The sequence below is a fragment of the Rhipicephalus sanguineus genome, chromosome 5 (genome assembly GCF_013339695.2).
Source record: "Rhipicephalus sanguineus isolate Rsan-2018 chromosome 5, BIME_Rsan_1.4, whole genome shotgun sequence".
Lineage (NCBI taxonomy): Eukaryota > Metazoa > Arthropoda > Arachnida > Ixodida > Ixodidae > Rhipicephalus > Rhipicephalus sanguineus.
In genome coordinates this window covers 70,772,243-70,785,107 of record NC_051180.1, presented here as the reverse complement: position 1 = coordinate 70,785,107, position 12,865 = coordinate 70,772,243, and the positions used below count along the sequence as shown (strand labels likewise).

The following is a 12,865-nucleotide window of genomic DNA, read 5'->3' as shown; positions in this document are numbered from 1 at the left end:
ATCGAAAGTTTCCTTACCTCTTGAGCAGCCAGTGTTCCGTAAACTTAATTTACGCCACCCATTATTGTCCGTAAACGCGCCAAGCCCGAGTTTCTGCGTGGCCCATTGCTCTTTGGGAGTCTTGCACGTAGTTACACGTTCTGTCGCGTGGCTTCACGTCCGTTTAATTCTTGGCGTTTCCTCGTCCCGAAGTAACGGGTGTGTCTCTTCCCTAGAGCGATCCCTTCGGACCCCGATGATGGAATGTCGCGAGATTTCTTTTTTCTCGTCAACCGCGGCTGTTGCAAGCACCACGTGGCACAACCATATGCCGCGAGTTTCCTTTCATCGGCGTGCACTCCGAAGCCGCTCCTTGTCGCGCTTGTTTATGTCTACCTCTTTTCCTGGTTGCTTTTTCGTTATTTTAGAAAAGAACCGTATTACCCTTCAATAAAGTCTGCCGACGTTTTCGTTGGAGGTGACGTTTTGACAGTCTGCAAGGAAGATATCTGCGCTGGTTTTGTTTGTTACTAAAATCTGTAGCTATCGCTACATGTCACCTTGGTATAATTTTTTATATATATAACGATGAAGGGTTGCCGCCTTCGAATGGTCCTATATCAATGAACTAATTAGCAATTCTGAAGAAAAGGGTTAGAGATGACTTGTCACACCGAGAAGCGGCTGCATATATTACGCGACGACGGTCCCATCGTCGGCGGTGCGCCAAAGCCTCCAAAGACTCGTTGCCACACGAACCACGTTCAAAACCACCTCCACCTCTTCCACTCAGGCCATGCGTTGTCGGGTCTAAGGACAAGGACGCTTCTACTAACAATGGAGCTGGCGCTTCGTTTCTACCACCCAGACCTAACGCTGCCGTGTCTAGGACAATGACGCTTCTACCAGCAATGCAGCTGACGCTTGGCCTGAACTCCCAAAGTTGCATGCACCTGATGAGCGACATCAGACTTCGACAGAAAGGGACACTTCATCGGTACCTCATGAACTGACGGACGAAGAAAGACAAGTTGTCGGCATGGTCAACACCCTAGTGAGTGCTATTCGTGTGCTGCTGAGCAAGATGCAGACACCGGTAGCCCGAAGCGTGTCGCAACTGCTGGACACCATCACTCCAGTTCTCGCAAGCCTTCAGAAGTCTGTTGCATGAGAACACTAGCAGCACCACCATGGCTTCACCGTCAACAAGATTTTGGTTGTATGGGACCGCGCATACAAGTTGCACAAAGCAACGAATGCGCTTCTCTAGTTTTAGCAATGGGACTGACTCACCGCCTGTGATGTCAAGCGCAGAACTGCCGTTACGTCGACGCCAACAGTGACTTTTCTCTCTCCCTCTCTCCAACTCTTATTCCCCCTCCCCCCTTCCCCAGTGCAGGGTAGCCTACCGGGCTGAGCCCTGGTTCAACTCCCTGCCTCTCTTTCATCTTTATTCTCTCTCTCTCTCTCTGTATGAGCGACTTTTCTGCACAGTTGTGATGAACTCCAAAGACAGCACATCAACATAAACGCATTATATAATCTAAAGTATTTTATTTTTGTCGTAAAAACGTTGCTCAGTTAGTAAAATGATGCAGAGTTCAGAGTATTATTCCTGGGATCTTACGCCAATTTCTGCATGAGAAAGTCATGCGGCGTATGAGAAATTTCTTCTCCAAGGACGCACCAATTCCTCTTTGCATATATAATGTTTGCTTAAAGCTGTCTTTGCGTTCGCGCTCTTTATTGTAGACACAGTTCGTCAGTGATACTTGGCCAGTATATACTGTCCAGACTGGATAGTTTATTGGACATAACCCAACTAAAGTGTGCAGTTTATTATGTAACCATCTACACCCACTGTGCACCCGTGAAACTGACTGGCAGCACGCGTCCGCCCATCCTGAAATCAGTTGCTCGTATTGATGCGGGAACTTCAAGGCGGCGTCGCTTGGTGTATTTTATTTTTGGGCGTTTTCACGCTTACCAAGCACCTTTACGGAGCAATGATCGTGCTTTTAGTATTGTGAAATTGCAATTTAAAGGTACGAGAAAAATTGTTTGTCACTTTAGTGGCCCTTTAGCTTTCGTTTTCTGCTGATTTACCGTAACGCCCCGTTCCCTCACAACCTGACCTAACCTAACCTAACCTCGTTAAACTTCGCGAGTGACAGTGTGCATATTTGATGCGCCGTATTAGCCAGTGCAGTACACAAACACCACGGTGTCATTTGCGTAAGGTGGCATAACACGTCAGCTTAACGCGCTCACTTCGAAGTCCTATAGTCCCATGACTAACGGATTGCTTGACATTATTATAGCTCGAGCCTATTTCGTCGTTCGTTCTCGCGGCGTAAACAGCGTCGCCTGACTTTATTAGGCTTACGTTCACTTTAGAGACTCAATCGCGCGTAGCGGTGAGCCTAACGGCCTCCGAAGTTTGAGTCTCTGAACTCCTCTTTTATATTTTTTCCTCCACCCATCGCGTGCTGCTGCATAGGGATGGTCGATTAAAATTTTTAATCGATTAATCGTTAATCGTTAATCGATTTAGCCTTTAATCGATTAATTGCTTTCGGTGGAATCTTTTAATCGATTAATCGATTAATCGACATTTTTAATGGGTGCTTTAAAACCGATATCTCTTTGTTTGAGAGGCATCGTTCGTGTTTAATATGGGCCCAAATCTTTTTATTAGACGCGTTGACGATCCGAAATTCCCACTTTCGAAAGTGTCGACGACGGGCCCCTTGTGTCCAGTGTGCGAAAATTCACACTTTCGCGCACTGGACACAAGGGGCCCGTCGTCGTTGGTTGATGTCGCGGATTCAAGAATCTGCGGCCATCATCCCAGGACTATTCGGCAGCAGGTCGTATTTTCTCGAAGCCTGCCTACTCGAGCTCATCGAAACCGGAGGTGCGTTCGGGGACCACACTGGTTGGAAAGTCGCACTTGAAACATGAAGTGTGGCGGAGGGTGAGGAAATCCCGAGAAAGGTAAAAGAGAGACGAGGAGAAATTAAATAAGACGCTCGCTCTAGTAAGCAAGGCATCTTTTCTCGGTTTGTCGGTTAGATATTGTGGAAGCCCTACATAATACTATAATTGCGGACTGACGCGATCTTTTTCTTGAGGTCACCTATGCAGAGATTACACAGAAATATACTGGCCTCAAACAGACCATCCGTACAGGCAACTGCGGGAAATGGAAGGAAAGATTACTTTTAGGGGCTCGTTTTTCTTTGTTAGACACAAAATTAATTAGAATTAACAGACAATAATGCGAAGGAATGTATAGGGGATGTTAAGAGTGTATGACAAAGAAAAACGAACCCCTAAAAGTCACCTTCTTTCCTTCATTCACAGCGAGGGTCTCGTTCTGGCAGACTTGGTGCCTTCAGGTAGTATGCGAGGGATTATTGGTCAGCTGCCAGTTCGTAAAAAAAGGTCACTTGCTACGTGACGCCAAAAGGCAGAAGAAGAGTGTTCCACACTCGCCCCCATTAAAGTCCCTAGATTTTTCCCTGTTCTTTCTTAAGTACCGACAACCATTGAAGCGCCGCCGACGAATCTTATTGGCTAACGCTCGTTTTTAGTAGCCATGTTCTTGCTAACGCTTTTCCAGCAGCCGGTAAAACGCTTCTCCTGTTCACTGATGACAGGGGGTAGACGGGAGGAGAAAGGCGCGTCGCGTTAGCATATTGTCCGCTGAAAGATGCGTGGCTAATGTACTTAGACGCACATAGCTTTGCAAATCTTCCAAGTTAGGAAGAAAATGGCGTTGGACGCCAGCTGCGCGTGAGAGAGGGCCGGGAAAGGAGCCAGTTGTCGGTACCTAAGTAAAAAGGCAAAATCTAGGGACTTTAGCCGCCATGGCTGTGATCAGCGCTGACTAACACTCCTAGGTTTAAATGCTCATGTGTACCCTATGAAGTGGATGGGGGCATGACCGTCGACGTAGCTCAGTGGTAGAGCATCGGACGCGTTATTCGAAGGTCGCAAGTTCGGTCCCTGCCGGCGGCAAATTATCTTTTCGTCCACTTTACTTTCTTCACATTGATATCCCAATTATTACAAATAACATCCTCCACACTTCCCTTGGCATTATTGTCTGTTAGTTCTAATTAATATCGCGGGAAATAGAGTGACATGAGTTTCTGCCTCCAGGCTAGAAAAACAGCAGCTGCGCCAGTATACTACGCACCACAGGTCGGCAAACTCACTCATGAATCGACTCACTCAGACTCAGATCGAGCCATGAGTCTGAGTGAGTCCACATGAGTAATATTTTGGTGAGCTTCAGTCCGCGTGAGTCCGGTTGAGAAAAATCTTAGTGAATCTGAGTCCGAGTGAGTGCGGTAGCGGAAAATTTTGGTGGGTCTGAGTCCGAGTGATCCCTAAGCGCAAAATATATTTCTTGAGTGAGTCTGAGTGAGCTCCACACTTTTTTGCCGACTTATTGTTCTATGTACACAACTTCAGCGTCACTAGCACCCTTATGTCGGCTCACGCTTATACTCCCGCTGACTCACACTTCAAAGCACTAGCGTTCATACACCAGCTCTATATTTATTAATCAGAGGCGTGAGTTACGTAGAAGGGGGGGGGGGGGTGGGGGGCAGGTTGACCTCCACTCGCAAACTCTTTCACAGGAAGTTCTCGATCAAAAATATCTCGTGTGAGTCACCTCTTTCAATAAGAATGTCCATACTGGAATGCCACCACTCATAACTCATATTTGAAGGTACGAGATTAAAAGGCGCCAAGTCGAGCGCCAATTTTGCGAGATATTGGTGTTAAAGAGCAGTGACACCATGATAGAAGAAGCCAATTATACGCTAACGGACTCATGAGTCGACTCACTCAGACTCAGGTAGAGCCGTGAGTGTGAGCCTGAGTGAGTCTGGCTGAGCAACATGTTGGTGAGTGAGTCCGAGTGAGTCCGGCTAAGAAACATTTCAGTGAGTCTGAGTCCGAGTGAGTTCGGTTGAGGAAAATTTTGGTGAGTCTGAGTCCGAGTGAGCTCAATGGATGGATGAAAGAACTTTATTGTTTGTCCGGCAGATTAACGGCCCGGGCTCAGGTCTCCCATGTCGGGACGTGAAGGCCTTGCCTCTCCGCCGCTTCACGGGCCTGCTGGACTGCCCAGAGTTGGTCGGCGAGCTTGGAGCTGCGCAGAGCGGCTTCCCACCTCGCCGAGAGAGCATCGGGATTAATACGTTTGGCTTTAGCCTCGCATTCCCAGAGCATATGCTTAAGCGTAGCTGTGTCTGTCTGGCAGACCTTACAGATGCTGGTGTTATAGATCTCGGGGTATATTCGGTGATATAACAGTGGATTAGGGTAAGTGTGCTCAAAGGGCAAAATATATTTCATGAGTGAGTCTAAGTGAGCTCCACATTTTTTGCCGACCTATGCTCCGCAGGTTTCGCCTGATCTTTGCCGTAACACGGCGCCACTCACACCTTTTCAATCGTGCGTACATCCTGAACTGTGAGCGCTATCTAATGTACCAGACATTACAGCATAAATTGCGCGACTGTCCTTTCTTGTCACAGCAGAAGACGGGGGCCTCTAGCTGAAAGCTGTATTTCTCCCTAAATACGCGACCGTGCAGTATTACTAAGTGCTTCAAGGTCACTTCTTCAATAGTAATGCACTGGATGCTAGACGTTCGGTAAACCGACGCGTAAAGTTGCGGATTACATAAAGCGTCTATAAGACCATTACACAATTCGCGAGTGCGCATTCCTGCGCTACATTTTCTCTCAACTAATGGCAGCAACTTTCGTGCTTCAAGTGGAGACGAGGTCGTAGTTGCGCGTGCTGGCGTCTGTCTATTATGCGTGCTCGTGTCAAGAGAGCCGAGTCTACACTTTCCGCGTCCCAGCGCAAGCAAACCGCGCTTGAACACTGTTTGAAGAAGTGACTAGTTGCCATTAATTGGGCTAACTGCATCGTAGGAAAGTTAACTCAACAATTATGAAAATGGTATATATACCCCATAAGACGGACAGATGGGCTAGTTGGTATACAGCATAATAAAAGATGGTTACTAGCGTCCTTCTCCACTTTACGCTAGCAAACGTGTCCTGTTATGTATATACGGATTACCTAATCATCTCCCCATCATCGTACTTCATCACTTTTTTTACCCCGTTGCGTTTTCCCCGGTGCAGAGTAGCAGGCAGGGGCGTACTAGCTCAGGCCACCCTCTCTGCCTTGTAATATATTTTCTCTCTCTCTTTCATTGGTAAACAATATTTTATTTGCTAAAGAGTAAAACAGAACGGCACTAAGAACCAGTGAGGAAATAAGCAGTGCATATTACAATGCCGCATTTACACAAGAATCGAGTAAAATCTGAGGATTGAATAAAATACAAAGAAAGTTTCGATTGACACTACAGGCGACGAAAACACTCGTTTATCAAATGTAAGCATACATGCGTTTATGCGGCAACACGATGAAACAGCGCGGCAAAAAACAAACACGAACAAAATAAGCTACAGGACGATGCGCTGGCACGTATGAAATTTACAGAATGAATAAACTTCTCTTTTGAAAGTTGGCGAATCCACGTCCTGCTTACTTTCTCAACAGTCCCCTTTTTTGTTTTGTTTCATGGGGTCGCTGCTCCGAACCACATGCTTTTTACAGCGAAAGCTGTTATGAGATCATTTCACCGGCCGCTTTTGGTGCCGTAGTTGTCCGCCGCCGCCGCCGCCGCCGCCGGTGTCCGTAACCAGTATCGCTCGAAATAAGAAAAAAAAAAACTAAATAAGAAAAAAATTCCAGGATGGAACGAGGTTCGAACCTGGGCCCTCTGCGTGGGAGCCCAGTATTCAACCTCTGAGCCATGCCGGTTTTTTTTTTTTTTCTTTCATGGTATTTATTCAACATAGGATAGCACTTGAAAGCATTTGAATACAGACAAAGAACTAATATGTTAATTATGCTCTTATCGCAACACAATGACGAACAGAAGGCACTACAGAATTCGCAATCACCTCTATAGCGGATACATCACATAACTGATTTTCCAATTGTGTGCTAGAACAGCGGTAAGGATAAGCACCTCACCAATGCCGTATACCATTCTGGTTGATATTCCATTTGCTCGTAGACATCTCTTAGCTGAGTGACCAACCTAATGAAGTGGGCTGTTGAGGAAACTATCGGCTCTGCGTTTCTCTGCAACATGCGCGTCTTCCACAGGCTATGCATTCCAATGAGAAGAAACATGTCGGATGGTATGTCATTACAACTCGCTGGCAAGAGATATCGCACGGAATGGGAATTTAGCACAAAGTCTTTTTGAAGAGTTCGTTGGAGCACATCCCAAAATAAGATTGCATCTCTGCAGCCTATAAAACAATGTTCAATTGTTTCTGGCACATCACACAGAGGACAATCAACGGACGACACAAAAATGTCTCTTGAACGAAGCCAAGTCTTCACAGGCAAAGTCTCTGAATGTAATTTAAAAAAGAACGTTTTTGTCGATGGTGTCAGCGGCATTTTACGTACTCGATCTAAGACATCATGTCCTGGCAGTCCCAAGTATTTTGCACGATAAAGTGGTGGCGGAAACAGCATCGCTATTAAATCTCTGTAAAGATTTTTGCGTGATACACAGTACAAATATTCATTTGAAAACCTAACTGTTAAAAAGCGAACAGAGAAATAAACTTCTCGCATAAATCCCCATAAACATGGTCGCGGAGAAGAATCGGATGAAACTACTAGATTAGGTAGCACATTTACCAGGTTTACCTGCAAGAATGCTCGAATAATAGGATGGGAAGCGTCGCGGAAAAAGAAGTAGCGAGATACAATTTGCCACACGTACAGATGTACTAGACCTAGCCCACCTGCACTAACTGGTCTGAATAGATTGTCTCGTCTCATGGATTCATATGTTGATGACCATATAAATGTTGCAAATTTACGATGAAAGCTCTGAATATGCGCTCTAGCACAATGCAGCACTTGTAGTACATAGAAAAGTTTTGTAGCCAAAAACTTGTTGCACGTTTCCGCTTTACCGAAAATTGAAAGGTTATGTGGTATAAAAGATTTAGCATAACGCTCAAGGCCTGCCACCCTATCTTTCCAGTACTGTGCGCTTGACTTGTGTGCACTTAGTGGAACACCAAGATATTTTGGTGGCACCACAGACCACTCAATACCGGCAAACTGATCAGGTGTAGATCCCCATGACCCAAACCACAAACCTGAACTCTTAGAATAGTTTACCTGTGCGCCTGAGACGCTACCAAATTGCTCTACTGCATCAACAATCCTTTCAATACTGGGTTTGTCAGTACAAAAAAAGGCAATGTCATCTGCATATGCTAAAACTTTAACTTCATTCTCTAGCAGTCTGAAGCCATGAATATTGTGAGACTGAATAATATGCAAGCACATCGGTTCTAAGTATAGAGAAAAAAGGAGCGGCGACATAGGACATCCCTGCTTAACAGAAGAGCTGATAGATATAGGCTGCGAGAGATGACCGTTCACTATTAGGCGGGTAGAGCAATTATTATAACAAAGTTTCACTCCTTTTAACAGTGTTGAGCCCACATTAGCTTGCTGTAAAAGGGAAAACAGAAACGAGTGAGAAACACGATCAAATGCCTTTGCGAGGTCAACTTGCAGTAATGCAAGTTGGTCAAAAGAATTTGAGCAAAAATCTAGAATAGTACGAGCGATGTGGATGTTAGTCTGTATAGAACGGCCTTTCAGTCCACATGTTTGATGGGGTCCAACAACAATCGACATTACAAACTGCAACCTATTAGCTAAAATCTTGGCAAAAATCTTATAGTCTACGTTACATAACGTTATGGGCCTGTAACCATCAGCATGACGTAATTTTTCTTTATCAGCACTCTTTGGAATCAAAATTGTGTGACTTTTTGTGAAAGACTGTGGAAAAGCCTCGATCTCTAACGCCTCTGAGAAAATTCTCATTAGAATGGGACATAGACGTCCCTTAAATGCCTTATAAAATTCACCTGATATTCCATCAGGACCTGGTGTTTTCGATAAAGGCAATTGATCGATGGCAAGTTCTAGCTCTTTCTGAGTAACAGGGCCGCTTACAAGTGAACAATCTTCATCTGTTAATGGCTTAATGAGGGACACGAATTGATCGAGAAGTTGAACATTCTGAGCAGAAGTACTAGCACTAAACAATGTTCGGTAGTTGTTCTCAAATTCTGCCATGATATCATCTGGATTGGTCACCAAAGTACCATTAGAGTATACTTCCCATATCATTTTTGACATTGCGTTTCGATGCTCGTCAAGCAGAGCCTGACGAGTTGGTTTCTCGGAATTTAGTGCTCGATTATTGCGCGAGCGAATACGCGCACCTCTGTAGCGTTCTGCATTAAAATGTTGAATTTCACATTTGATACTAGCAATTTCTTCAACACATGAACCAGGTGCTTCACACTCTATCTCATAAAGGCTTCTGAGGCTATTCTCTAGCATCTTTTCTTCGTTTTTCTTATAGAACGATTTTACAGAACTTTGTTCTATAGCGAGTGCGCGCACCTCTTGCTTGAACAACTCCCATGCAGCAAATAAAGGTAAATCAGCGTTAAAACAAGTGGTCATAGTTTTACACACCTCAGTAGTAAATGCTTTGTCGCTTAAAAGGGTGGAATTAAATTTCCAAAGAGCCCAACGAGGACGGAACTTTACATTGGAATTTTTTCCTAGTTGAGCAATGACGATGCAATGGTCTGAAAACGATACCGGTTCAGTAACACATGACCACCCACGCGAAAGAATGGTTGAAGAGATGTAAATTCTATCGAGACGTGCATGAGAAAGTCCTTGAATGTGCGTGTACGAACAACTCCCTCTGTGTGAGGCTCCAATATCCACAAGTCCCGCAATTTCAGTAATCTCAGCCAACACCTCACCACTCTTATCCCTGCGAGAACTTTGCCCTACACGGTCATTATCATCACAAACACAGTTAAAGTCGCCCATAAGCACTGTCTCTCTATCACAATCTAGCAGGGGAGCCATACTTTCAAAGAAAGCAGCTCGTCTACCTATGTCATTAAATGCATAAATATTCACCAAACGCCATGCAACACCATGCAGCACAAAATCACAACATATAAACCGTCCTTCAGTGTCAACCTCATAGCTGAAGGCGGAATAAGGGAGATTATTCTTAAGTAACAAAAGACAACCTGCCGACAAACCCACAGAATGTGACACACATATGTTATAATCATGCTGAAAGAGCCTTAGGGCCCTTTCAGTCTCGTCATCACTCTCAAGCTTTGTCTCCTGAACTGCGACAAAGTCGAAACGCTTGCCTGTAAGCAGCCGACGAAGTTGCATTTGTTTCTGCCGAGACCTAAGCCCTCGTAGATTTAAGGTCGCGAAGGTGAGCTGCATGGACGCCATGGTGACTACACACCGCTTTTCTATTCCAAGCTGTCAGGCGTGGAGGGTGAGGGAGAAACCTCCCTTGCACTGCCACCAGGCCGTCTGGACCTTGATCGTCGATGCTTTTCTTTGTGTTGAGACGGTCGCCGACCACGTGATTGCTTTGGCACGCTGATGTCATTTTCCTCAGAGGACACAGATGCGTAGGAGGCGCGGCGTTTGGGAACTGCTGTGTCCATTTTAGTGGACACCTCAAGAGCAGATACGGGAGCATTACCTTGGCTCTGTCGCTGATCAGGAGCACTGCTCGTAGCGACGACAGCTTCTGCCGTGATGTCCTTGTTGTTGGCTGACTTGACGTTCAGAGACGACACATCAGCACATAGTGGCTGCTTCTCACTCCGACACGCAGTTGCCTCGCATCTCTCGGACACGGAGGTGCTCTCGGATAACCTAACACTGGTTGTTGACGTGTCTGTGGGTACCGACGTATTCATTGTGCTTATGTCCATAGCGTTAACTGTTGGAAGGTCACCTTTCGCATCAATGACCTCCGTAGCATCCATTATGTGCTCTTTAACGGCATCCTCTTGAGGCCGGGTTCGGTGCCTTAGCCTATCGGCATAAGACACAACACACTCATCCGCAGAATGTCCAAAACGGCGACAGTTTTCACAGCGAGGCGTCCGGCAATGCCGACGTATGTGACCAACTCTGTTGCAACGGAGGCACAGAGGTGGCCTCCCAGGAATCAATAGAAGACTCTGTACACCGCAGACAGTAAGCACATGTGGAATTTCCGCAACAGTGACTCCATCGGCTAAGGAGAGCACAACGTCACGGTTAAGGGTCTTCATGTCCTCCATGTCCGCTACACGCCAACTTTCTCTGCTTACTGAAGTCACTTTTCCGAAAGGTTGAAGTGCTTCACGTATATAGATGTCCTCCAATCGTTCTGGAAGCCACAAGAGCTTCATCTTGACCTCTGCCGGCTCCGGGTCTATGACGATGCAGCGGCGGTTTTTAACCATCACTTCACTGAGTGCAACGAGTTTGGCCTTTGCTAACGCTGACTTGCAGGTAACCATCCAGACATGCGACATCTGGAACTGTCCAATTGAACTTATCTCCTTCAGGTCGATAGCATTCCGTAGGGCATCTCTGAAGTCTTGAACTCGATAGGGGCGGCCGGCTAGGTCAGCGTGAAGAAATACAGAGTCGGTGACGAGCTTACCGGTTGGCAGACGTGGAAGTACGGTGCGGTATTCATTACTACTGGCAGCAGCCTGAGCAGTACCTCGGCTAGAAGCCGATGATTCCATTGGTGCGGAGAACATCAAAAACACGACCTTTCGGAACGTCGTCTTCGTCTTGCTTGAAACTGCTTTGCAAAAAGGTCCTATAAGGCTTCATGTCGGGAAGGAACCACATTAGCATATGCAATATAGCGTGGTAAAAAGAGTAGAATAAGCACCAAGCGTCGCACAACGCGAATTCTGTAACCAGGCGTCACACAATGCGAATTGCGCAGCGAGTAGGTTGTTGAATGCTTCCAACCCATTACAAAGAGCTCTGCCATAATTCTTCATCATCACGCACAGCATCAACAAAGTGCGCATAATGCCTTACATGCGTTTAGCAGGTACCATGGCTGTCTGTAGAATGACGAAAAATGGCACAGTGCCTACTGCTCTACTTCTAAAAAATTACAATGACTTGCACGTAGTGGGTTACTCGCAAGTGCACTTCTGTTGGTTGCCAAGGAAGCCCATAAGGCTCCCATGATCCATTTCCTCAGGGTCTCAATAAAGCCAATTCTCTCTCTCTCTCTCGCTCTACGTTTCTGCGGTTAAAGTGTGTTATAAAGCGTGGTGGGACAGTTAAATAACGACCGGGCGTCACACAATATGCATTACGTAACTAGTGGGTCGTTTAAAGCTTCCAACCCATTACAAAGGGCGCAACCATAATTATTCATCGTCATCAACCGCCGCATCAAGAAACTGCACATAATAGCTTACATATGGTACCTCGCTTCTCCGCAGAACAACGAATAATGTCGTGCTGGCTGCTTCCCAACTTCCCAAAAATTACGCTTTGTGGCGTAGTGGGTACGTTGCTAATGTACCTGTATTAGTAGCCACAGGAGAGTTTATAACGGACTCTAGAAATGCCGCTCTTCCAGCTTTCGCTGTGACTGTGCTGCGCTTTCCGCGCAGGCCTGGCGTTTTTTTTTTTTTTCTACTGAGCGAAGAAATGTCAGTTGCCCGAGATGCTCGGGCGACAACCGACACCTCCTTTGGGTCGCCACACATCCAGCATGCGAAAAAAGGTGCTCGGATGCTACTGACGTTGCAGGAATTGGCAAACACTCCATTGCAACGTCAAACACATGATCTAGGCCAGTTCGCATGCTGTGCCAAGTCTCAAGTGAATTCGGATTGGTGCGGCGATCGACTACAGG

General features: G+C 46.1%; 1 protein-coding gene across 1 annotated transcript; it reads right to left on the bottom strand.

Annotated features, from left to right (window-relative positions):
• Nucleotides 1-10,439: 10,439 nt before the first annotated feature.
• On the bottom strand, nucleotides 10,440-11,519 carry LOC125758605 (uncharacterized). Its single transcript, XM_049415960.1, has one exon. The coding sequence runs from the start codon at nucleotides 11,502-11,504 to the stop codon at nucleotides 10,440-10,442; it is 1,065 nt and encodes a 354-aa protein (XP_049271917.1). The 5' UTR covers nucleotides 11,505-11,519.
• Between the last annotated feature and the right edge of the window lie 1,346 nt (nucleotides 11,520-12,865).

Coding starts and splice junctions, on each gene's coding strand:
- LOC125758605 (XM_049415960.1), bottom strand. CDS start 11,504: ATGTCGCATGTCTGGATGGTTACCTGCAAGTCAGCGTTAGCAAAGGCC.